A 26,711-nucleotide genomic window follows, 5' to 3' on the forward strand; every position below is an offset into this window, starting at 1 on the left:
ATACATATATTTATGTATATACATACATAAAAACATATACAGAAACATACACACATATAAATCTCTTTAGCTGTTTAAATTCAGATGGCAGTACTTTAGTCAATGAGGGGCTATTCAGTTACCCAAATCTAATTAGTTTCTGCGTTTCAGATACTTAGTAGTAAGGATGGTGAACATTTTAATTGAAAATATATCCAAATATATTCAATTCCTGAGTTTGAAGAGCACAGGATACGTGAATGTTTATGTGCACACATACACACACAGGTTCATTTAAAAAAGTCAACCCATCAGAGTTTGTAGGCAGGAAAATACTAACAGGAACCAATGAAGCTATAAATACTGGGCAGTATGGTACGATGCAAAGAATGCTTCTGGACTCAGCAAAATATAGATATGAAACAGTGCTGTGGTCCAGCCCAGCTCAGGACTCAAAAATTGGTGATATCAAATACAGGGTGCTTTGGTGGGGGAACTGAATGGCATAATCTGTAAGAAGAAATTAGATCTCCTATACCACTCTGCAAAAAAATGTATTCTATACCGCCTTTGTTCTCAAGAAGTTACTTGATAATGATCCACACAAATGAAGCAGTAAATCTTAAAAAGGACATGAGACACAGAAAATGGGCCACCAGGGAATCCAACATAGGGGAGTGTGCTAGTTTTGCCTGACTCTTGGACTGTGGCCTCTAGGCCCCTCTGTCCATAGGATCATCCTGGCAATAATACTGCAGTGGGTTACCATTTCCTCCTCAAGGGCATCTTCCTGGCTCAGAGACTGACCTGCTTCTTCTGCACTGGCAGGCGGATTCTTTACCACTGAGCACCTGGTGAGCCCCCAACGTAAGAGAGACAGAAGTAACTCCTAAGTCGGTGGTGGAAAGAGATCCCAGGACGACAGCTGTGCACTAGCCACAGAAGGTAAAAGCTCAGAAAGGACAAAACAGTGATTGCTTCAGGAGCGATTTCTTCAAGAGGGATGAAACTGATGAACAACTGGTATGTCTGAACGTCGAGTTTTGGGTTTAATTAGCAGTAAGTACACAGAAGCCTATGCAAACAAAGTTGATTATTAAGTCAGGAAATAAAAAGGCGGTACAGGGTAAGAGTAACACATCACTTAGCTGTACAGTGCTACGTAATCTCAATCGTGCATACCTTCTTAGTCACAGCCAATAATGAAAACACTGCATTACACACGCTGGGGAAAGGGGAACAGGAAGGGAAAGTGTAACGGCTGGGAAGCAGCAGACCAAAGTTTTATATTAGGAATTAAAGAAATGCCTCAAACTGGAAACAGGTAAAGCAATATAAGCATGCTATTTGGAGATACAGTAATAAATAACAACAACAAAAAATCAGTGAAACAGCTCACTCTGGGGACAGGAAACAGAAGGTCAAGGGAATGGTAATTTTTATTAGAAAAAAAGATTTTTATAGACCTACTTGAATCTAAACTATGTGTATTTATTTGATTCTGACTATGTGAAACCTTAAGACAACAGATCTCCACCCACTGCCCCCCACCCCCGGAAATGCAGCAATGGTGCCTGCTTCATAAAAATTCATAAATGTTATAATGATAAGACAGACGACAGCATTTTCCTATCACCATTACACTCATGCTACGGATAACAATGCTTCCTCTGCTATAAATGCTACTCGATCCTTTGAAAACAAGTTATTTACTATGCTTGGAATATCTGTGCATGCTTAACGAAGTAAAAAATAAAATGTTCAAAATTTTTCTTGTACTTAAGCAAAATATCTAATTTTATACAATTTAAACACAACTTTCCACTTTAGTAATAGAAACAATGAAACTATTTCACTTCTGACATTTAACAATTATTATTATAAGACTTCAAACTCCCCAAGACATGCACTACAACCATAGAATAGATTCTGTCATCAATATGATGGTCTTGCATCTTACATATTATGTTTGTACTTTGTCTTATTTACCAAAATAAAAACAGGTTAAGATAATGAACGGGCAGTTCATACAAAAAGAATACAAACAGCCAATACTAACAATGCCATAGCAACCTCATTTGTAATGAAAGAGACACTTTTAAAATATAAGGTACCATTTTTAACCTATACTGGCAGAGATTAAATTTTTTTTTTTTTTTTAAAAGATCCTATCTACAGATGACCACTCTGTAGGTTGAGGGGGGTGGGGATGGTGAGAGAATGATCAAACATATAACGCTAACTGCAAGTATAAATTATGCAGCTTTTATGGAGAACAATTTGGCAATACTTATTGAGGCTCTAAATATATTTAATTCTTTTGGACATAATTAAACAGGTACTTCAAAATGTGGCTACAAGGATATGCAATAAACCACTGCTTACAGTAAAAACTGCAGACATTTAAAATGCCCAGCACAGAGGACAGAGTGAGTCAGCTGTGGCACACCTTCCTCATGGTAGGCATGGGCCTCCCCTAGGTATCACTCCCCCAGACTCTGCTTCAGGCTTCTTTCTTACCAAGAGTTCCCTTTCCACAGAAGCCAAGAGTGTCAAGTTCAGCTTTCTCAGTGACCTGATCTGGGTCAACAGAAGCTCTGTGGAAATTTTCTGGGGGCACTTAAGAGGAAAAAACTTTCCTAACAAAACGTGAGAGGCAAAACAGCCTTTTCTGCCTTTCAGATGCATGAGGGAGACCAGCCTAAAGCAAAACAAATAAGCTAAGGCGGAGGCAAAAAAAAAAAAAGGCCCTAATGGCAACTCTAAACTGTTTGTTATGTGACACAATAAACGTCCTTGGTTACTAAGTCAATTACAGTTGAACCGTATTACCTCTGGTCAATTGCATCTTGATAGTAGCTGGAAAACAGAATACTTAAGCAGCACTAAAAGTTATGCTACACCAATATATTTATGGACCTCAGATGTAGAGTCAAGAGAAAAGTTAAATATAGTATGTTCTATTAAAAAAAAAAAAAAGAGTAAGTATATTAATAGGGAATCATTTGCCAAGAAAAAGATCTGGGAAGATACTCCATGTTTTAAGGATAGGTACCTCTAAAATAGTTATCTCTTGAAAAATAGGAATTTGAACATTCTCTATTTTGTGTATTCTGTCTTATTACTTTAAGACTCTACCATCGATTTCTACTTTTTTTTTTTTTTAGCAAATACAATGTGATCTTGGGGAGGAAGAAGAGGTAAACATGTATTCTAGTCATCTATCTTGATCTGGGAGTCTGCCTTTTAGGAACAGTTGTTTCTTCTTTTTAAAAATGTTTTATGAAATAAAATTTGATAGTCACAGGCATTTATTTTTTAGTGAATACAGAAGACTACAGTTTTCACTTCCCTTTGTTACTCAGAAAATCATATCATGACTTTGTACCATTTCTTATGGAAATCTCTTCTGTAAAGCAAAAACAGTCCCAAAATGAAGGATCTTCAGGGGTCATAGGAACTGCAGACGATATTAAATCATTAAAGGTGAGAATAGTAAACTGCCTCTGGGTTGCTTTAGAATCTTCTTGAGATGTAACCTAAAAGGGGGGGAAAAAGCCCTTAGATTACCTCAAAATTATAATGTGTATTAATCTTATGGTCAATTTTATAATTAGGAAAATAAGAAATCAGTAATCACATTTCAGTAATATTAAGTTACACTTCTATAACATTAAACAACATAGTGGGATTTTAGATAATTGTTTCTATTTCTTCTATTAGTGTTGTCGATATAAACAAATCAAGAATAATATGAAATAATCTGATTCTTAAACTTTTTGTAGATAACAACTGCCTGTGGTATTTGTTTAAAATGTAGATTTACTGAGCCATACGTCCAACAATTTTGACTCAATAGAAAACAATCCCCAAACAGATAACTTTAACAAACAGGTGGGTTATTCTGACAGGGAGAGACCACCAGGTAAACTTCTGAGAAATACTCTAGAGGGTGTATCTAATAAAATTCCCATAACTACTTAGAGATGCAGCACTTCATTAGTAAGTGACTCATTCAACACTAAATCGAAATTATATCTTACACTCTGTGATACAGCCCTTGTTCATAACTCAGCCCAGTGTGGACTGTCTTTAACAGTCTATACATTCTAGAAAAGACAGTACTTGGGTCTTTTGCAGTGCTTTTACAGGGTCAATATCTGTTTCATATGATTTAATTCTCATTACTATGTTGATATGGTTATGTTACCTCAATTCTATAGATGGGGAAACTGAGGCTCAGTAAGATCAGTCAATGTATACAAGCTTACAACACAGCTTAAATGGTAGACCTGGGCCTGGAACCCTTGCCCTTTTCTCACTATGATACTGCTGCCCAAACAGACTCTCTTCCAGGAAATACAGTACTGCTATGTGCAAATGTTACAAGAAATATAAAGCTCTATGGAATCAGAAGGTATTTGCAGAAAGGGCAATGCTGAGACTTCAGCATACAAGGACAGCTAACCTGTTTCAGAACATCTTCAGATAAAAGGAGTCAATTTTAACATGTCATCCCTTTTAAAATAAAATAATTTAGGAAGAATTTTACTCTTTTTTAATCTATGAAAGGCATGATCTGTATTGAGCTTTTATCCTAGAAGTAATGATGCAAACATACTGATCACACTACATTCCCTTATGCAGATTCCCTAAAATAATCATATGCATTTAATTTTAATTATTGTAACATTATCAGTATTCCTTAAATAAATACTTCTATAGAATCACAACTGTATGTAGACAGAGTCAAGACCCTAAGGTTTCTCTTTTAAAAAATTTCCCAACTTATCAATTAACAGGAAAAGAAAGTAAAAACAGATTTTAATTGGAAGAATTGATGTTATGCTAGAATATATCATAAGGTCTCTCACACGTTTGACACTTTGGGAATAATTTAGGAGAGCACTATAAAAAGGGGAAGATCAATTTGACAGATAATCCCACTATTCACTAACCCTCAACTTAGTACCATTACATTCAGTTCAGTTCAGTTGCTCAGTCGTGTCTGACTCTTTGCAACCCCATGGACTGCAGCAAGCCAGGCCTCCCCATCCATCACCAACTCCCAGAATTTACTCAAATTCATGTCCATTGAGTTGGTGATGCCATCCAACCATCTCATCCTCTGTCGTCCCCTTTTCCTCCCGCCTTCAATCTCTCCCAGCATCAGGGTCTTTTCCAGCGAGTCAGCTCTTTGCATCAGGTGGCCAAAGTATTGGAGTTTCAGCTTCAGCATCAGTCCTTCCAATGAATATTCAGGACTGATTTCCTTTAGGATGGACTGGTTGAATCTCCTTGCAGTCCAGGGGACTCTCAAGAGTCTTCTCCAACACCACAATTCGAAAGCATCAATTATTGGGCACTCAGCTTTCTTTATGGTCCAACTATCACATTTATACATGACTACCAGAAAAACCATAGCTTTGACTAGATGGACCTTTGTTGGCAAAGTAATGTCTCTGCTTTTTAATATGCTGTCTAGGTTGGTCATAACTTTTATCATATTCAACAGCCCCACTTCACCAGGAAATAAACCATTGTTAAGATGACCAAGATAGTAATTACCTTGAATTTCTATTGAAAATATGAATATTGGAACAGTACTACCAAAATTTTTTCTTTGTAATATTTAAGTGTATTTGAATGTGAAGTAGCATATTTTAAAAACATTTCTGTGAAATCCCAAATGATCTTAAGGATTAGATAATGAACACTTCTAAAGTCTATCATTAAAAAAAACCAAAAAGCTAAAACCTCTACCTGATATCAAACAAACGATTATTTCCATCAACAACAAATTCAACTTTAATACATGCTTTTTAAGGAAAAAAAAAAAAGCAAACAGAGAAATCTTACATTCTGATGTATAGATCCATTGGGTTTCCTAAGAGCTACTGCAACAAAATGGTGTTCATCTATTTTGCTTTCCTGAGAAATAAAACATGAGTAAACAGAGAATACTAAATACAGAAACTTAGATACAGTTCTATTTTCATCTAAAAAAACCTCACAACCCACCACCACACACACACATATATATTCACTTCCCCTGAATAGTTTAAGGTAAAGTCACATACATTTTGGCCCTTTACACTGAAATATTGCAATGTATTTTCTAATAGGGACACTCTCACATACCCACAGTAGTTAATAAATTCAATAAGTAGTTAATAACTTCAATAAATTTAACATTGAAATAATACTTAAATCTACTCTCTGTATTCTAGATTCTGTGAATAATGTCCTTTATACCATTTTCCCACCTTCAGTATAGGAACCAGTCTGTGGGGTATTGTATTCAGTTGCCATGTCTTGCTAAGTGTTTCGTCTTTTATGACACTAATATTTTAAGATACAAGCTCCACTCCCCACTTTTTATTAATAAACACTGCTTATTTTTTGTCTGATGGCTCTTAATGATTATTTAGATTATAGATTCTTAATAGGAATACCATGTGGATAAAGCATCATACCTAGAGGCATGTCTAGAGAGCCATCTGCCCTCATTGGTGACGTTAGTTTCATACATGCTTAAAGTGATTAAAAAAAAAAAAAACAGTCTGCAACATTGGTTTATAAGCATTTAGTTAACTACATATTACAGTTTAAGGAAAATCATGTGGAAACTCATAGGTACAAGTTAAAAAATATGCAATTTCCTATTTTCCCCTATGTGTGAGACAAATGGAGAGGGGCTTTAAAATAGACACTGAGGCAGTTACTAGAGAAAAGCATGAACAACTATTAAAAACTAAACAAAATTTCACTGAGAAGCCACTTTACTAAGGCAGTACCCCATAAGAAATCAGCTCAAACAGGAAACTACAATCAGAAATAATGTTAGAGACTTTTCATCCTTTATCCTCCTCTGTGTATCTTCACACTTTAAGATATCCAAATTTGTAAAAAACAAAAGAAATTCAAAAGAGATAAATTTAGGAAAATATTTCAAGAGAAAAAAATAACTAAGTGTGAGAAAGATTTAATGGGCTAAAGTTTGTAATAACATTATAAACACAACTATTCTTTTTGAACACGGTCCTCCCATTCTTTACACTGAATATATTGATAATACAAACACTGTAACACAGATGTGTTTTGGCTATAATTACTTTTGGAAAACTACTTAGATAAGCAGTTTTGTGGTGTCTATATCTAAGGTGGAATATCAGTGTTAACCATGGGCAGCAGACCATTTTCATTCAGTCTGTCCTCTAAAATGCCAAGGTACTCTGCTCAATTTGTCTGTTTACTTCATAATGAGCAAAAATTCAATGAGATTGACTTCAAAATAAAGATTCACCATATCTACTCACCCCTCATCAACATCACATAAATATGAAATTTAACACCGCAAAACTAAAGAAGTTATTTGACAAAGATTCCAGTAATCAAACATTAATATTCGATGTCTCACCAGAATAAAAGTTCTATACAATTAACTTTACCCTAAATCCCTTCTGCCTAGTATGTCTATAATACTAGTTGAAAAAGGAAATGAAAGTAGCAAGCTTGCTAGCTAAAGTTAAGGCAATACATTCAATACTACTGAACTTAAGACTTAAGACTTTCTAAATTTAAAAATTTTTTTCTAAGCTTATAACTTTTTATTCATAAAATCATGAATAGCAAAAGTTTCCTAAAAATCACCAACCCAGAGAAACAATATTTTATTTTTTCAAGAGGTAGTTTAGCATTAGACTACAAAGATTAATCTGCTTCAGTTAAATTGTATGTCATTTTCTTAGTATAACTTTACTTTGTTTATAAGATAAAATACAAAGTTTAACCTAAAACATTGAAGTTTTACAATGCTTTTCCAGTGGTAAAGTGCTGAATAAAATCTGTCATAAATGTTATTCTTTCTACTCTTTAAAAACACTCCTCCTTTCAAAAGTAAAGCAAAGAATTTGTTTCATCTAATCTCATCATAGTTTTAAACTATGACGGTAAATTTAACTTTCCAAATAGAAACTGGTTATGAAAATTGAGAGCCTATGAAAACACAAGATTCCTCTTGGTATAACAATTCGTACTTCTAGAGTATTATTTTTCCAGGTGTGAGATACATGCGTGCCTACTAAGTTGCCTGGGTTGTGTCTGACCCTGTGTGACCCTACGGACTGCAGCCTGCCAGGCTCCTGTGTCCATGGGATTCTCCAGGCAAGAATACTGCAGTGGGTTGTCATGTCCTCCTCCAGGGGATCCTTCTGATCCAGGGATCAAATCCATGTCTCTTCAGTCTACCTGCATTGGCAGGCGGGTTCTTGACCACTACTAGCACACCCTGGGAAACTCCATGAGATACATCTCTGTTCCCAACTCCGGGTGCTCCCTCATTCACTACGCCTCACAGGCAAAGTAATGATAACACTGTTATAATCCAGCTTTTAGAACCCTGGGTCACATCAAGTATCCAGTGTGGGTGAATTCAGAAGGGGAGGAAAGGCAAGTGAAGATCACTTACACCACAGGTGTCCGCTGTGATCACAGCCATCCCTCCACTGCATGCCTAAAGGCTGGTTCTTTATCTCGTGCGGGTACTCAGAGATGCCCCAACAGGAATTCCCATCTGTGTTCCTTGACTCTAGACATGCCTCCCCTGACTCTAGGCTCATCATTCTCCCCTCAAACCCTGGCTTCTGGCTGTCCATACCACCAGACTCATTCTGTTAAGTTCACTCTCTCTTCCCAGGCCTGTTTACAGTATAATAAATACTCCACACTTAAATATATATGTATCTAACATATTATTTGTATATTTTCCTAACTGGTCCACTGAACTGAAAAAACGCTCAAGTGCATTCAATTCAATAAAGAATTTTTCTTCCATAGATGTTTTCAAATGCGCCCTGTAGGATCTCTATTCCCAGTTCCTGGACAAGCTCTGAGGCAAACCTGATAGCTCCTCAGTTGCTTTCAGCTTTAAAAAAAGAAAATCCTATTTCAATTCTTAAGACATACTCTTCCCGGCCTCACCTTCCTCTGGTTTCCTTCAGGCAGGTGGCAGAGTGGGAAGTGATGGAGAACAGGCAAAGTAATGATCAACACTGCCGCAATCCACTTTTTAGAACCCTGGGTCACATCAAGCATCCGAAGGCTAGCTTAGTGGGCATCTGAGAAATTTTCAGAGACATACTACCTGTTCCTCTGCCCTATACACTGCATGGGCCTAGCAGTGCATTTATGAGCTGACTTCTTGTATTTCCTACCCGCAGCAATTAATACACAGTAGAATGCCCTCTGCCTCTTTCTTTTGGAAATCCTCTTAGGTAGCTTTTCAAGATACTTCAGGCCCTTTTTCTACAACATCTCACAGGCCCACAGGAATTCAGACATCTTTATCAACTAAAAAGTTGAAGCACAGCTAGCCCAATCACTCATTCTTTCCTCCTCACCCTGCTACTAGGTCTATTCCATCTGGCACCATTAAGAATAAAGGAGTCTCCATGAATGAAACGGCTGAAATCTGCCCCCTTCATAATGAAAAAAAAAAATTTCTAACTGTATTAAAAAACACAGTATGCTAAATATAATTTACTCTTTAACTGATAGAATTCCTATCTTACTTGGTATGTTAGCAATTTTGCATCACCTAACACTACTTTCTGTCATTTAAAAAAAAAAAAAAAAAAATATATATATACATATACTTATTTGGCTGCTTGGCCATCTTCCTTGCGCTGTGCAGGTTCTTCTGCTGAAGCGCCGGCTCCAGCTCAAGGAGGCCCGGTGGTTGCAGCCCTCAGATCTCTGGGCAGAGATCAGACCTGTGTCCCCTGCGCTGCAGGGTGAGTCTTCGACCAATGGACCACCAGGGAAGCCCCCACTTTCTTAATTTACATGTTGGTTATTCTTCCTCGGTCTCCTCTCCACCCCACCTTTAAACAGCACTCTCAGGACTGGACCAGGTCTTTCTAAATTCTAATTTAGGTACTCACTGCTGCAACTGTAACTCCCATGGTTTCAGCTATCACTCACACGTTAATGATTACCCTTTTTCCTTTAGCCCAGTCTCTCTATTCGCCTGCTCAACACCTTCACCTAGATGTTTCTATGGTATCTCATACTTAAATCCCACTTGTGTTCTAATATTCAGTATCTCAACAGACAGTCCTGTAAGTCACAGAATTGATAACTTCTTTGACACCTCACTTCCTTAACCTCCATATATCATCATACAGAGAATGTGGTCTTAAAATACGATTCTGATCTTACAACTCTGTATTTACAACTTGTTAAATTCCCTTGAGAAAATGAATGAACATCTCCTCTTTATCTACTCATCATGAATTCTTTATTCTGGATACTGATGTTCTCTGCACACAATTCAGGTGATGACAGCAAGAACCACCACATTATAACACAGACCATTCGGCTGGGCTATGGACACTTGATACCAGTTGTAACACACTTCCTTGACTACGTCTGGTCAAGAGAAAGGCAACTAACATCCAACCTAAGCCATGGAATCTCTTTTCCGGAGCTTTTACAGCTTGAACCAATGAGTTCACCAATCTCTGTGGGGTTTTTAAACTGTAAATTGTTACACCTAAGGGTGGCAGACAGTCATGCTTCCTGCCACATAAGGAACCTTAACTAGATAAGGTTAAGAAAGCTGGTGTATAGAATGAGAAATGTGGGTGGGAGGAAACTGAAGCCAGTAAGGCAAAAGAGAAAAGATAAAAAGAGTTCTGATTTTCCAGTCTCTAATTCTAGCCAATTCTGCAATTTGGTTATATGAATCACTCTAATAACCTATCATAATGTCTTTTTGGCTAAAATGAGTTTGTTAAGATTTCTCTCATTAGCAACCAAGAACTGCTACTGGCAGAAACCAAATAAATAAGAGACCGAAATATTAACCGACTCGTAATGCCCTACATGATCTTATCAGCCTGAAACAGCATCTCTCTCAACCCCCCTCACCTCAGCCCAGTGACAAAATGGCAGCCTTTAGTGGTTCTATGCTTTATGTACTATGACTTATCTTTCACGTATCAGCTTAAATGTTATATGTGCTCCTCGTATTTCTGACTTCACCTTCAGAACACCCAGACTGGATTCTGAATGTGTCAAGTCTCAAAGACTAGCCTCCCCAAGCTGAGCTTATATTCACATGCTCAAAATAAGAAAATTCTTATAGCAATTCTGTAAATTTCTTACCTCAAACGCCCATTCTTTTTCTTCTTCTCCATCCAAAAACAAACGTGTTTCTTTATAAACTTGGCCTATATCCAGGTTTAACGGGGATATATCGAATTCAAGCCGTTGCAATTCAAATCCTAATCCAACACCTATTGCTTTTATAAAGCTTTCTTTCAGTGCCTAAGATACAGACAGACATTTTCTCTTAGAGCTTTAGTAGATAAAACTGTTCATAAAATCTTCAACCCTCAACATGTATGAATCTTTAATTCTCTACTACATTACAACTATAAGCTACTTACTTTCACCTTTATACCAGCACAGAGGCCAGCCAGCTGTGAAAGCTGAAGACAAACCATCTGGGCTCCCCATGCCTCCATTACCCCAGGTGTAACATGCAATAACAACAGTGCCTTCTTCATGGGGTTATGACAACTAACTAACTTATGAAGGGCTTACAGTAATGCCTTCTGGTACATAATAAATATTATGTAACTGTTTTTTAAATAAGTTCTAATATGTATGAGATTCTTTAAGACAGAAACCATTAAACTTTACTAATAATGATAAATAAAACGTCTTATTTTAGCTTTAAGAGTAAGGATCTTCTAATTGAGTGCTAAACATATGTTAAATTTTCTTAAATGTCATTATAATATAATAATGTATACATAAAAATCATGAAGTTCCCAAGTAGTGACTTATGTACTTCAAACACTGTACAAAATACAGGGTTACCAATGGACTTCTGCTCCTGCTTTTAACAACACAGGGGCTTACTCTCAAAACTAGAAAGAAATTATACCCAATTCCTATAAAACATATCCAGCTGAGTCCATTCATCCTTAAAGCTTCTGATTGTTTCCCATTCTTTGTTGGTAAACTTTCTTTTCATAATATGAAAAAATTCTGGAATCGAACCACGACCTGTCAATTGAGGAAATAGAGAATTACCAAACTGTTAAAGACAGCACACAAAAGGAAACAATAGTCCAACCTTACTTTCGAATACAGTCACAATTTTGCTAAACAAAGTATCAGCAAATCAAAGCAAGTTGAGAATTAAAAGGATAACATACAAGACAAGCATGGGTTAGTCCAGAAGTAGAAGGGTAATTTAAGAGAATGGTGAAATTCTCTGAATTACTAAAGAATTAAGGAGAAAAAACATGGTTATATAAACAGATGCCCACCAAAAATTTGATAAATTTTTATTAATCTTAAAATAACTAGGGTAAGTTTCCTATATATGGTAGAATATCAGAAATCCAAAATGAGTACTCTTAAAAAATAGAGTAACAGTGTCCTGGGGTTTAGAATTTTACTTTGCTATTTAACAGGAAAATCAGGGAACAATTTCTTTATAATTTTGGAGGAATTGGTAGAAAGCTAAGAAGTGTTCTTTTAAGTGAATAACATGACTGGAAAGTTAATATACACTTATTTCCTTCACAATAACTGTTTTTAAACATGTATTCTAATATGATTTTTCCAAATAAAAATAGATTTTGACTTCTGTTCTATTGGCTCATTTTTAAAAAAAAAACTGTTCCACAGACAATAAAACATTACACAGCATCCAAAAAAATCAACAGAACTCAAAGAATCTGATTCCCACAATTAAGAGCTAAATTTGTAATTTATATATTACAAATTATATAGTATGCTTTTCGTATTACATTTTTCAAAATATTATATGTTATGTTTACTACTAAACAGGAACCTTCTATCATCATCCATTTACTTACTGTACAATTATGCAGAATGTGTACAAATATTATACCGTTATGAACTGAACTAATGGTTAAAAACAAATCAGTCATGGTGCTTACTCTCACACAATTACAGCCTAAGTGGTCTATCAGAAAAATCTGGCAACAAGGTGCATGCATGCTAAGTCACTTTAGTTGTGTCTGACTCTTTGTGACCCCATGGACTGTAGCCCACCAGGCTCCTCTGTCCATGGATTCTCCAGGCAAGAAGACTGCAGTGGGATGCCATGCCCTCCTCTAGGGCATTTTCCCACCCCAGGGATCAAAGCCAGGTCTCCTGCACTGCAGGCAGATTAGTTACCGTCTGAGCCACCAGGGAAGCCCAGCAACAAGGTAGGTAAACCATAAATGTTTACTATATGAATAAATGTATGTTAACTGTTACCTGGTAAATTAAATGCTCTACAGCCCTATATCCTTATTTCATGATTACATTACTTCCAGCAAGCCTCTTGAAATAGGCCTTCTGCAGGTTCTGTTAACACAGTTTGTCTACTCCTGAATTTCCATTTCTAAAATACTTAACTTCAAAATCTGACATTCCCAACTGGCTGGAACTATAGCACGTCTGGAAAGAAAAAAGATGTCAAATTCCCCTACTTCATGCTTTACTCATTTAATTTAATCATTTAATCATTTAAATGATTTTAATCATTTAATCATTAACTAACCCCATGAGAATTCAACAATTAAAATGCACACTATATCATCAACTCCAAAAGTACCTTTTCCGTGGTTATCTCAAGGGTAGAAAATATTAAAAACCAGCTCTTCCACAGAATTGCCCATAATTCCCCCACCATCCCAACTCCGAAATAATAAAAATAGCCTCCTCTCATTTACATAGGAAATATCTCTAATGACCCTCCAATGATATGTGGTCCTTTAGTTCAAGGCAAAGATTCTCAATTATTTTCAAGTTAATCAGACTCATTTGATTTATCTATCTATTCCTTAGTCCTCTACTGTTCTCAAGAATGAAAACTTTACAATCCATTTTTATGAATCAACAAGTGTTGTTTGTATTCATATTGTTATAACGCTATCATTTCTGGGACTTTCCTGGTGGTCCAGTGGTTCGCCTTCCAATGCAAATGGTGCAGGACCATTCCTGGTCAGGGAGCTAAGATTCCACATGCCTCGTGGCCAGAAAGTCAAAACAGAAGCAGTATTGTAACAAATTCCATAAAGACCATAAAATTTTTAAAAAGGCAGATTACACACACACACACACACACACACACACACACACACACACACACAGAGCTATTACTTCCTAAAATAGCTCTGCAAAGCTGTAAAGTCATTTCATACGAAAGCACTGAAATATTAAACTGGGATCTTAGGAGTCCCAGGGGGATTCTAACCCTTTTGGGGCTATGAACACTCTTTGATAGTCTGGTGTTTATTCCTTAAGCCCCTTAATAAAGACTGTCTTGTTAAAATGCAAGCATCACTAGTACATCCTGGCTTGACAGGTAGAACACTAAAGAAAGTAAAGACGGTAAGCTCTGTTTTTCCAAAGTGACAGAAGAAACTGATGCTCTCAAACACTAGGGGCACATGCAGACCATGAACTGTTTCTGCTGAACAGACTGCTCCAAACAGGATAAGCGACAACAACGCAGGGAGCAGCTACCTTGAGTCTGGAAGACACCATTTTATATTCTGAGCGGGAGAGAAAGTCCTTCAGTCCTGTCAGACTCCTTGCGACCCCATACAGTCCAGGGAAATTCTCCAGGCCAGAGTACTGGAGTGAGTAGCTGTTCCCTTCTCCAGGGGATCTTCCCAACCCAGGGATCAAACCCATGTCTCCTGCATTGCAGGCAGATTCTTTACCAGCTGAGCCACAAGGGAAACCCATTTTGAATGGAACTGCAGCCTTATCAGAATACTATCCAAAAAAAACCTAAAATTTTAACAAATATGCCTATTCTCATCTATAGTATCATTATGTTCGTTGGTTTCTTTAAGCTATAATTTTGTAACGTTCAAGAAGTCCTCTGACTTTTACCTAAATATGATGGGGCAATCAAGGAAAAAATTTAGTCATGCTAGTAAAAACACTCATTTAACATAAAAAAGCAATCTAGCACAATCACTGAAAAAAGTAATCATAACTGATCATGCACAGCTAAAAAAAAAAATCTGCTATGACTATTTTCATATACTTTTGAGAGCACCATATGTCACACAAAAAAAGAGACTGACAGCAACAGAAAACGGCTTTGTAAATATTCAGCCAAAGAGCCACAGTGCCACCCTGTGACTGAAGGTGAAAATACACACGCGCTGGGTAAGGACTCTGTTAAGGATTTAGTTTATCTTCGATATTGGAATTTAAAAAATCAGTAGGAAATATCAGAATAGAACACTCTCAAACTAGCTGAAGATGACATAGTCATTAGTTACATCAACTGGCAAAGCCTCCAAGTAATACCAACATAATTCATGTCTATTACAACCTTTGATTTAATAGACAGGTATGAACTTAAGTACATAATGTACATACATATAGATAAAATAACTGAAAAATTTCTATAGAATGAATCACCAACCAGGTTGAGAAAAACAGGATTCCCCCCGCTTACAGCTTAATCTTTAGGGAAAGCAGGACTAGATATTAACTAAGTGTTCTGCAATGATCAACTAATCAGGGTCACACAGCAACTAAAAAAATAATTTATACAGTTGAGCCTTGAATAAGGCGAGTTTGAACTGTGAGGGTCTAGTTGTCCTAAAACTCATGCCCACACAGAAACTAAAAATGTGACCTTATTGGAAACAGAGTCTTTGCAGATCTAATCAAGTTAAGATGATGTCATCTTGGATTAGGTAGGTTCTATATCCAATGACTGGTGTCCTTTAAGGAGAAACATTTAGACACACAAGAGAATATACAGGGAAAAAGGAGCCCTAGGAAACTAATACATAAATGCAAACAATTTAATTTATATATATATAGATACATTCATATACTGAGCTTTAGTGTTATGCTGCTGGAGTCAAATGTTCAAATCTTAGCTCTAACACTTCTTTTAACGTTTTATTTTGTATTGGGGTATAGGTGATTAACAATGTTATGATAGTTTCAGGTGAAGAGCGAAGGGACTCAGCCATACACATACACATATCCACTCTCCCCCGAACTCCTCCCACCCAGGCTACCACATATTGAGCAGCGTTCCATGTGTTATATGGTAGGTCCTTGCTAGTTATCAATTTTAAATACAGCAGTGTGTACATGTCCATTCTAAACTCCCTAACTACCCCTTCCCCTCTTCCTCCTGGCAGTCATGAATTCATTCTTAGTCTATGAGTCTCTTTCTATTTTGTAAGTTAAGTTCCTTTGTATCATTTCTTTTAGAGTCCACATATGAGGGATGTCATACAATATTTCTCCTTCTTTACCTCACTTACTTCTCTCAGTATGACACTCTCTAGGTCCCACCAACAGTGTAGGAGGGTTCCCTTCTCCAGTATTCATTTGTTAAATTTTTACTTATTTATTTATTTGGCCATGTCACACAGCATGTGGGATCTTAGTTCTCCAACCAGGGATGGAAGCTGAGCCCCCTGCTGTGGAAGCCCAAGGTCTTAACTTCTGGGCCACCAGAGAAGTCCTCAGCATTTATTTTTGATGATAGCCATTCTGCCTGGTATCACTTCTTTACCATTATTTAACTACTCTATGGCTGTTTCTTAAGCTATAAGATAGGGGAAAAAGAGTTGGGTAGTTCAAGAAAGAAACAGATAAATGGCCTGGGCCTGGAGCTGCTGCTGCTGCTAACTCGCTTCAGTCGTGTCCGACTCTGTGCGACCCCATAGACGGCATCCCACCAGGCTCCTCCATCCCTGGGATTCTCCAGGCAAGAACACTGGAGTGGGCTGCCATTTTCTTCTCCAATGTATGCATGCATGGTAAGTCGCTTGAGTCGTGTCCGACTCTGTGCAACCCCATCGAAGGCAGCCCACCAGGCTCCTCTGTCCACAGGATTCTCTAAGCAAGAATACTGGAGTGGGTTGCTATTTCCTTCTCCAGGGCCTGGAGCTAGTAAGTACTTAATAAATATTAGCTTTAAGGCTGTTGCAGTAATTGTTAAATATATATCACTCCTCTTTTGTGAATTGTTTTATCAAGCTCTTAGTCCATTCATTAGGTAAGTTTTAAGGGGCTTTTCTAGCAATACTTACAAAGTATTTTAAATATTAACCGTATTAACCTCTGTGTGTCTTATTTGCCCCCGTTTGTGAGAGAGAAGAGACTTAACATGAAATCAATGACATCTGCTAACTTTGTGGGTTCTTCTTACCATTCTAAGTTTAAAAGGTATCCTTCTTTCAGAAGTCTGGCCAAATATACAATTCTATTGTGTTCTAGTAACCTTTGTTAAAAACCCAATTCTAATTAAATTTGTTGTACATCATGAAACAAGGATCTAATGGCTTTCAAATAATCTTACTCTTTAAAAAAAGTGGACAGGTTACAATCGTTTTGTTGGTTCCATAAATTTAAATCTAATAGTGTTTCCTAAACACTAGTATGTCTAACAATCACCTGAGAAACTGTTTGAGTATAGAATCACTGGCTGCATCTAAGAAATTCTAGTTTGAGAGGTCTGAGGGGCCCTCAAGGAACCTGCACAGGCATCCTGGCTGATTGTAACATCCCGACCACCATTTCAGAAACACCATTCTATACATGTAACAACTATTACAACCACCTTAGACTAACATTTACTTATAAAGTACTTAATAATTCCAGGCACTTTACATGTTTATTCCTAATCTATCCCACGCTGATGGTGCTAAAACTTCTGTGGCATATGATGTAAAATATATACACACAAATTCTAGGGGAATTAAAGATTTAAAGGTAAAAAAAAGGTACAATTTTAAAACAAAAAACTAATACTCTATAACCTATTGTTGGAGTAAATCTTTTACCAATTTGTTTACTTTCTTCAAATGAGACAGAGTTCAGTATTTATCAAGGAAAAGTTAGATATGTTAATTTAAAAAAGATAAATAAAATTCATACATTTAAAAAAAAATTCAAGATAAACAAATAATAAAGTGGGAAAAATATTTGTAGGGGCTTCACTGGTAGCTCAGTGATGAAGAATCTGTCTGCCAATGCAGGAGACATGGGTTCGATCCCTGATCTAGAGAGATCCCACGTGCCGAGGAGCAGCTAAGTCCATGCTCCACCACTACTGAGCCCATGCGATGCAATTACTGAAGCGTGCACTTCTAACAAGAGAAGCCACTGCAATGAGAAGCAGGCACGCCACGGCCAGAGTGGCCTCTGCTCTCTGCAACCAGAGAAAAGCCTGCACAGGAACAAACACCCAGCACAGCTGAAAATAAACATATAAATAAATACAATTAAAAAAAAATAGTTGTAACAGGTATCAAAGAAGTGTCACTATCCAAAGTACATAAAGAGCTTTTATATATGACTTAGAAAATATTAATAAGCTGTTTATGGAAGAGCAAATTCAAGTAGCCAACAAGCTATTACCCTAGTGATTAATGCACCATTTAATAAATAATCTTTAACCACTGAATCGAAATATTACGTACAAGTACTAATCAGTACTAGTTGTCTATTCATTCGCTAACATCATGCTTTTTTGTTTAGGATGCCTCAGTTCAGTTCAGTTCAGTTGCTCAGTCATGTCCAACTCCTTGCGACCCCGTGAACTGCAGCACGCCAGGCCTCCCTGTCCATCACCAACTCCTGGAGTTTACTCAAACTGACGTCCATTGAGTCAGTGATGCCATCCAACCATCTCATCCTCTGTCGTCCCCTTCTCCTCCTGCCCTCAATCTTTCCCAGCATCAGGGTCTTTTCCAATCAGTCAGTTCTTTGCATTAGGTGGCCAAAAGTATTGGAGTTTCAGCTTCAATGACATCAGTCCCTCCAATGAACACTCAGGACTGATCTCTTTTAGGATGGATTGGTTGGATCTCCTTGCAGTCCAAGGGACTCTCAAAAGTCTTCTTCAACACCACAGTCCAAAAGCATCAATTCTTTGGTGCTCAGCTTTCTTTCCAGTCCAACTCTCACATTCATACATGACCACTGGAAAAACCATAGCCTTGACTAGACGGACCTTTGTTGACTAATGTCTCTGCTTTTTAATGTGCTGTCTAGGTTGGTCATAGCTTTTCTTCCAAGGAGCAAGCCTAGTATAAGTTTAAACAATAGTAAGGCAAGTTCCAGCTCACTTTTGCATACTCTTCTTAGACATCAGTTCCTTCCTCAAAACTTTAAATTCATTTAACCCAGTTCCATAGCATTTTTTAGCATTTTGTACCGGCAAATTCTTAGCATTTAACACACACAAGTTGCTCAATAAATACTAGTTCTATATTGTGATCCCACTGAATTCCTCTGTACAGTGGGAAAGACTGATCCTGTAACCTGGGAAAAGAGAAAACTACTTGCCAGTAAACACCTGCCTTTTCAGTAGCAGTTCAGAGCACAAAGAGAAGTGTGACTTATTTAAGCTGCTTGACATTTGTAAATCTCCCAGTTTAAAAAAAAAACAACCTCCCCAAAAAACAAAGCTTTAACTAAACATATCTTTCAAAATGCAGATCCAGAAGAATGTAGATCAGCTTAAAAATGTAGATCAGAAATGACAGTGGAATGCAGTTCTTTGATTTATGATGAAGTTATGTCCTGATAAATCTACTGTTAAGCTGAAAATATTTTAGGATTGAAAATGCATTTAATACTCCTAAGCTACGAAATGTCACAGCTTAGCTTCGCCTACTTTAAATGTGTTCAGAACACTTATATTAGCCTACAAATGGGCAAAATCATCTAACAAAAAGCCTATAACAGAGCACTGAATACCTCATGAAATGCACTGAATACTGCACTGAAAGTGAAAAAAACAATGGTTGTACTGGGTGTTTACCCTGTGACTATGTAGCTGAGTGGGACCTATGGCTCACTGCTGCTGCGTAGAATTACGACACATGGCTAGCCTGAGAAAATGTCAAAATTAAAAGTATGGCTTCTACTGAATTGCTTTTAAACCATCATAAAGTTGAAAAATTTTAAGTCGGAAACTGTAGATTGCAACAGTAACAAAGTTGGAAACTGAATCTGATGGGGATGCAAATGCAGGAGAGAAGCAGCTAGGCAGATAATTGGGAGGATGAGGAAGAAGACTTGAAGGAAGAACTGTGTGTAACCATGACTCACTAATGAGAACAGTTTATACTCAAACTAGAATCTGATATGAACATAACTGTTTATTGTAGCTGCGAACCAACTTTTCAACAAATTTAAGGAATATTTTAAGTGAAATTGAGAATTTCTATTATTTGTACATTCAATGAATATTTACTAAGCACCCTCAATGTGCTAGACACAGTAAGTACTAGGTCTGCATGGCTCCTGAACTTATTTAATGAAGGGAACAGAAATGAAGGATAATAATCAAATAACTAAGTTATAATTAGAAATGAGAAAGGCCATGACAGAAAATAAGAGCAGGTTGTCAGGAAAGCCCTTTCTGAGGAGGTACTGGAACTAGTTACTTCTCAGTCTTCAGATCTCCAGTACTCAAGAAGACTGAGAAAAACAGGCAGACAGATCAGCATTTTTTAAATGACCCTGAACTGGAAAAAATTTGCTACATTCAAGGTAATAAAAGATGAGTGTGGAGAACAGTGAGCAGAGAACAGATAAAAATGCAAAAGGAGAGATAAAGGAGAAGCGACAATAAGACGACACAGTCATGTTAAAAGGAATGAATTTTATTAAGAACCAACTTAAAAGTTTTAAGACAACTGCTTTAATGAGATTTTTAAAGACCACTCCCTAACTCTGTACAGACAATGTACTGAGTGAGAACAGAGAAGAGGGGGCCCCAATTACGAAGCTACTACATTAGTGCTACCAGTTAGTATGGGGAAGGAGACAACAGACAGACTCTACCAAAGCTAGCATATAATGCCATCACTTAACTTTACAGTCACTGTTCTTAATTTAGGTAGCAACTGTTCAAGAGGAGCAGTTCTATGATGCACTCATTTCAAAGCTATTAAATTAGCATTAAATCTCAAAATACTGAGTCATTTTGTCCTGCCAATTAATATCCGGAGAAGTTTATAACAAAAACGTGAACTAGAAAGTATAAACTCACGGTGAAAAGTATTTTGGGTCTTTCTCCAAATTCTAATAATTTTTACACTGTATCTATCTTATCTTGGGCTTCCCTCATAGTTCAGTTGGTAAAGAATCCGCCTGCAATGCAGAAGACCCCAGTTTGATCCCTGGGTTGGGAAGATCTGCTGGACAAGGGATAGGCTACCCACTCCAGTATTCTTGGGCTTCCCTTGTGGCTCAGTTGCTAAAGAATCCGCATGCAATGCAGGAGACCTGGGTTTGATCCCTGGGTTGGGAAGATCCCCTAAAGAAGGGAAAGGCTACCCATTCCAGTATTCTGGCCTAAGAATTCCATGGACTATACAGTCCATCGTACTGCAAAGAGCTGGACACAACTGAGCAACTTTCATCTTTTTAAAAATTGATTAATTTATTTTAATTGGAAGCTAATTATTTTATAATAGTGTAGTGGTTTTTCAATTTCATCTTAACCTGCCATATCTTGTAAGTATGGATACAAAACTGAACAATTCACAAAACTATCCTTATACTTCTAACTGCAAACGCTTTTAGTGGTAGACAAAAATTATTAGAAAAGGAAGGAAACAACCAATATTTCCCGACTGGGTGCAGCAGATTATAATGATGACCTATAAAACACCCGCCCCCAGGGTTAGGATTATATTGCACTGGCAATTTATCTATATTGGGGCCCCAATATCTTATATTAATAACTCCTTCTCTGGACATTCATTAAACAAACAATTACTGAATGACAAGTATACATCAGTTACTTTTGTATAAGGTTCTTCTCTCCATCAGGCAGAGAAAACAGTGGTAGGTGCAACAGTGTCCTTAACTGTGGGCATCTGGCTAGAAGGAAAAAGCCCCAAAAATCCATGATATATTCTCTCCTACCCTGTCACAACAACAAAGAGAACTGGGAGAAGGTGGGAAATGATCTGCACCTTGTAGGAATGTCTAATTCGACAAAGAAAGACACCACAAGTTCCTACGTGATGTTTGCATGTTAAGTCACTTCAATTGTGTCCAAACTCTTTGCAACCCTATAGACTGTAACCGACCAGGCTCCTCTGTCCATGGGATTCTTCAGGCTATACTGGAGTGGGTTACCATGCCCTGCAGACAAAATAGGAGTAATGGAACTAAGTCTTTCAATACACTGATGATGTCCCCAAAGTCTTAACTTCATCTTGAGATGAAGTTAGATAATCTTAATAACAACATTCAGAACAAAGTACAATACTTCCCTTGCTGCTATACTAAGTTCTACCCTCCATCATTTAGCAAATCTTAGGAACATCTCCTGCTCAGTTTCCTCACTCTGATAAGCAGAGTAATTCAATGAACTGCCAGTGAAGTAACCAGCGTCTACTTCCTGAGAAATAATGCTGCATCCATTAATCTTTTCAACATTAGTGACAGAGTAAGAATACTATTTAAAACTGGAAAGTATCTCTTCCTCAGTGCATTACTGGATATGTCAACAGTTTTTTCGCAATGAAACAGCTAAATAGTAAAAGGCCTGGATACTGTGATTAGGTAAATTAGAGCAAAGAAAAAAGATGGTGGATAAAAAAGGCTAATAAAATATAATTAACAGGAAACAGAACCTTCATATTTTTGCTTTAGTAATTACTTGTTTATCCAGTATTGACCATAACCCAACATTGCCCACTAAACCAATTGTAATTAGATCTGTCTCACAGGCATAATTTCCAAGCAGATATCAACTTGATGAGCCAACCATTACTATGTAATTGTGCTGACCGCATTCTAAGGAGCAATGGCCTCTCCAGTAATTTCTGATTTTAAGGGGAAATTCATAAAAGAAACACAGAAAACTGTGAAGTTTATAGGCTCATTTGCATGCTCACTCTGAATCCTCTAGAGCAGTGGTCCTTTCACATTACACCTTCTATGACCCTGGAGAAAACCAGATTCTCTTTTTGAGAAAGGCATACCTGTGCATACAAAATGTAGAGAACCATTTCAGGAGGTTAAAAAAAATGATGCTTATTTGGGGTCAAGAACCCCTGTTATAATTAGTACAACTCCCTTCTGAACAAAGAATAGAGTTTTAATAGATTTATGAACAGGTTAGAGAAAAACTGGCTGGTGGGAATATTCAACATAAGGGAGAGATGAGAATCACAGCCATATTCTGAAGCCTTACTATTGTAGCAAAGAATGCTTATTCATTTATTTAACAAATATTTATTATGCATTACTTCGAACTAAGTAAGGTGCTAGATGTGATAGTACAGTGGGAAGACAATCATCCTGATATAACTAAAGTGAAGTATATTATTGGAATGAAGGAAATATATTTTATGAGAGCCTTAGAACAAAGCGACCTGGCTTAGTTTGAAAGTGCACAAAGGCTACCCTAAAATAAGACTGAACTGGAAGCTAACCAATAAATAAGTTATCTGTGCCGAAATGCAGGTGGGCACAACATTATCACAAATATTCCAGTCCAAGGGAAACACAAGCAAAGAACCTGTGGTAGATGCAGTGTGGAGATTAAGAAATTGCACAATGAAATTAGGAAGATGTTGGTTATCTTATTTTAACAGCTTTCTTCTTATCCTGTTACTTATCTTCTGAAAAGTTCCACTCAACATATAATATACATAAAGAACTGAGTAAAATGTCTTGGCACACAGTAAGTGCTCACTAACGTAAGTGATGATGAAAACTACAGAGGAGTTGAGAGACCCTATGTTCTATTAAAATTACTTTATAGTTAACCACACAATAAATGTCAGCAGTTCCGACAGTCATCAGCTGCAAACTTCTAAGGCAAAATATAAATATTTTAGTAACTGTGTGCTCTTTCTTTTCGTTTTCTATAAATGTGCTATAAAGAACTATATTTAGATATAATACAAATACATGTTATCTCTGCTTAGGGATTATAATACACTTCACTATTGAGATTATTATCTTTTAAACAAGTTAATTAGTGTTAGTCACTCAGTCATGTTTGACTCTTTGCGACCCCATGGGCTGTAGCCCACCAGGCTCCTCTATCCACAGAATTTTCCAGACAAGAACACTTAAGTGGGTAACCATTTCTCCAGGGGATCTTCTTGACCCAGGGATATTGAACCTGAGTCTCCTGCATTGCAGGCGGATTCTTTACCGTCTGAGCCACCAGGGAAGCCCACCAGTTTGATCTTCCCGACAAAGGGATAGAACCGGGGTCTCCCCTGGTGGCTCAGAAGGTAAGAGATCTGCCTGGAATGCAGGAGACTTGGGTTCAATCCTGGGTTGGGAAGATCCCCTGGAGGAGGGCATGGGAACCCACTCCAGTCTTCTTCCCTGTAGAATTCCATGGACAGAGGAGCCTTGCAGGCTACAGTCCCTGGGGTCGTAAAAAGTCGGACACAACTGAGCAACTAAAACTAAGCACAGTACAACTAAGACAAGACATTTAATAACTCATGTATTACAAAAATGCAACATTACCTGGAAAACTAGTCTTCATTATATCAATTCCAACTTGTAGCTCAGATTCTGCAGCAAGTACAGCATAGTCTCCTTGATGAGAGATGTTAAAGTTGAAATTGGGGTAAGGATTCAGTGAGTCTTTTGCAAGAACTGGTTTTCCTTTTGCAGTTCTTTGCAAACGAATATTATTCCAAGGTATATTCAATTTCTCTGCAACTAATTTCCTCATCATCAGACGACCAGCCTGTTAATAAAACATTTAGTAAGTACTGCTGTCTATACTAAAAATTCAAATAAAACTGCCTATAACATACAAAGTCTATTATTGTACTTTCTAAAATACTCACTTCTTAAAGTTTTTAAACTACCTAAAGTATTAAATATCCTGCATTAAGATTTAAGAAATGCTTATGAAGACAGAAAGGTCAAAGTCCCTCGTTAGCAATTCCCTCCGTCCCATCAACAAGTAACCAATGTTGACAAGAATTCATCCTTCATCTTTTCTCTAAGTATCCAAATATATGTTCATTTGCATTTGCTATCCATCCATTTATTTGAAATCCCACTATATGTACTATTCTACCATGTACGAACTTTTTCATTTCTAAGTGTTGGGGATTATTTTATGTCTCTTATGTTTATGCACATAACCATTGGCCTGTGCATCTTTAAATGTAGCATAATATTTCATAGTATCAGGGTACCACAACTTGACTATCCCCCTATTACTGGATATTTTAGGCTGGCTCTGGTTTTGCTATTATATACAAAAGAATTCCCCAGTGGGCAATCCTGTTGTACTTACATCTTTGTGCACATGTGCAAGTGTTTCTAGATCATATGTACTTATTACTTGCCTCCACAGTTAGCAAGGCATAACCTATCTTTTTTCACATATATCCTATTCCACTCTCTCTCCGATTAAGGTCTAAAATCACAAAAAATACCCGAGGACATAAGAAAACAAGGTAGATAACATTTTGCAAAATCTTTCAAGTTTTTTTTTCCTTCAATTCTAACACTGACTTTTAAATACTGCAACACTTCGAATTTCACGAAAACATTCACTAGTGTCCCTTGAAAAATCAATTAGTCTACATTTCGAACGAAAAAGTCCTTTGACAGAGGGACATTTTCAGGATAATGACAGTCTTTGACGAGATGGCACTCAGAAGCTGTGCCATACTGCGCTATATAGACATCATTTTGAAACCCAAGCTTCCATTTGTTGCTAAATATATATACGTAAAATAAACGATTATATTCAAAAAAGTGTTTTCAGAGCTAAATATTTAGTTAAAAAGGTATGCTTAAGACCGCATCCTTCCTTGGCTTCGGTTTCATCGGTAAAAGGAGGCTAGACTCTTCCAGTTCTATGGTGTGCATGGCTAAACTAAGTGATACTGTCAATATTTTTTAGGGCCTACCACGTGCACGGTGCACAGGGAGACCGGTGGGATATTTAACAGGCTGACTGTGTGCTATGGGCCCAAGCAACGAAATTAAAAAAATGTGATTAACACTTAAAAACAAGGAAAATCCTATTGACAGACCTCTGCAACAGCTATTTTAGGGTTTAGCAGAACCTTTCTTTTCAAAAGCAACGGGGGAGGGGCTGATTTTTTGTGCGGACGAGGCGACGACAAAACCGGCGGAGACTAGGCCGGGCACACCCCGCAGTAGCCCTGGGCGGCCGCACGCGGGCGCCGAGGCTCGCGTGTGGGGTCTCTACTGCGCGGCCCACCACCCCGACGGCTGCTCCCCGACCCGAAGCGCGAAAGACCCGCGGTACCAGGGCGGCCTTAGCGTCCCGGGCGAAGACGAACTGGCCGATGCGCTCCTTCTCCTCGGGCTGGATCGATCGCACCGCTAGTAGCCATTCGGCGCGGCTGGGTAGCCACGTGCCGCAGGGAAAGGCCCAGCGCACGCCCTCCATCGCCGGCAGCACGCAGAGTCGCCGGGCGAGGAGAACCATCCACCGAGGGCCTAGCCGCCGCCCGGGGCTCGATGGCGCGGACGCTGGCGGAGCCCCTCCCAGCACCCCCGGCGCCGCGCGGGGGGGCGGGGTCGCCGCGTGCGTGGACGGGGCGCAGCGTGCGTCCTCCCGCGCGGGGGCGGGGCGTCTCGTGTGTGGGCGGGGCGCCGTGCGCGTCCGCGGGACGTGGCTCACCCGCGGCCCTCAATGCGCGTCACCCGCGCGG

At 38.0% G+C, this 26,711-nt stretch overlaps 2 protein-coding genes across 2 annotated transcripts in view; one reads left to right on the plus strand and one right to left on the minus strand.

Moving 5' to 3' along the window:
* Positions 1-2,987, plus strand: part of ANKRD49 (ankyrin repeat domain 49) — a 52,602-nt gene extending 49,615 nt beyond the window's left edge. Inside the window, exon 4 of the transcript XR_006338554.1 lies at positions 808-2,987. The gene's annotated coding sequence lies outside the window, so the exon portion shown is untranslated. The remainder of the gene's footprint in view (positions 1-807) is intronic.
* Positions 1,395-26,590, minus strand: AASDHPPT (aminoadipate-semialdehyde dehydrogenase-phosphopantetheinyl transferase). Its single transcript, XM_043890557.1, has 6 exons — positions 26,303-26,590; positions 24,529-24,754; positions 11,936-12,057; positions 11,149-11,310; positions 5,839-5,910; positions 1,395-3,518 (listed from the first exon to the last, which is right to left on the minus strand). The coding sequence occupies exons 1-6, from the start codon at positions 26,483-26,485 to the stop codon at positions 3,354-3,356; spliced, it is 930 nt and encodes a 309-aa protein (XP_043746492.1). The 5' UTR covers positions 26,486-26,590; the 3' UTR covers positions 1,395-3,353.
* Positions 26,591-26,711: the final 121 nt, after the last annotated feature.

This window comes from Cervus elaphus, chromosome 1 (assembly GCF_910594005.1).
Source record: "Cervus elaphus chromosome 1, mCerEla1.1, whole genome shotgun sequence".
Taxonomy (NCBI): domain Eukaryota; kingdom Metazoa; phylum Chordata; class Mammalia; order Artiodactyla; family Cervidae; genus Cervus; species Cervus elaphus.

Bases quoted from the DNA above. Each gene is read 5' to 3' on its own strand.
- AASDHPPT (XM_043890557.1), bottom strand. From the start codon at position 26,485: ATGGTTCTCCTCGCCCGGCGACTCTGCGTGCTGCCGGCGATGGAGGGC. The intron at 24,755-26,302 runs GTACCGCGGGTC...TTTTATTAACAG, and splicing joins GGGACGCTAAGGCCGCCCTG to GCTGGTCGTCTGATGATGAG. The intron at 3,519-5,838 runs GTAAGATTTCTC...CCCCCCTTTTAG, and splicing joins ATGGATCTATACATCAGAAT to GTTACATCTCAAGAAGATTC.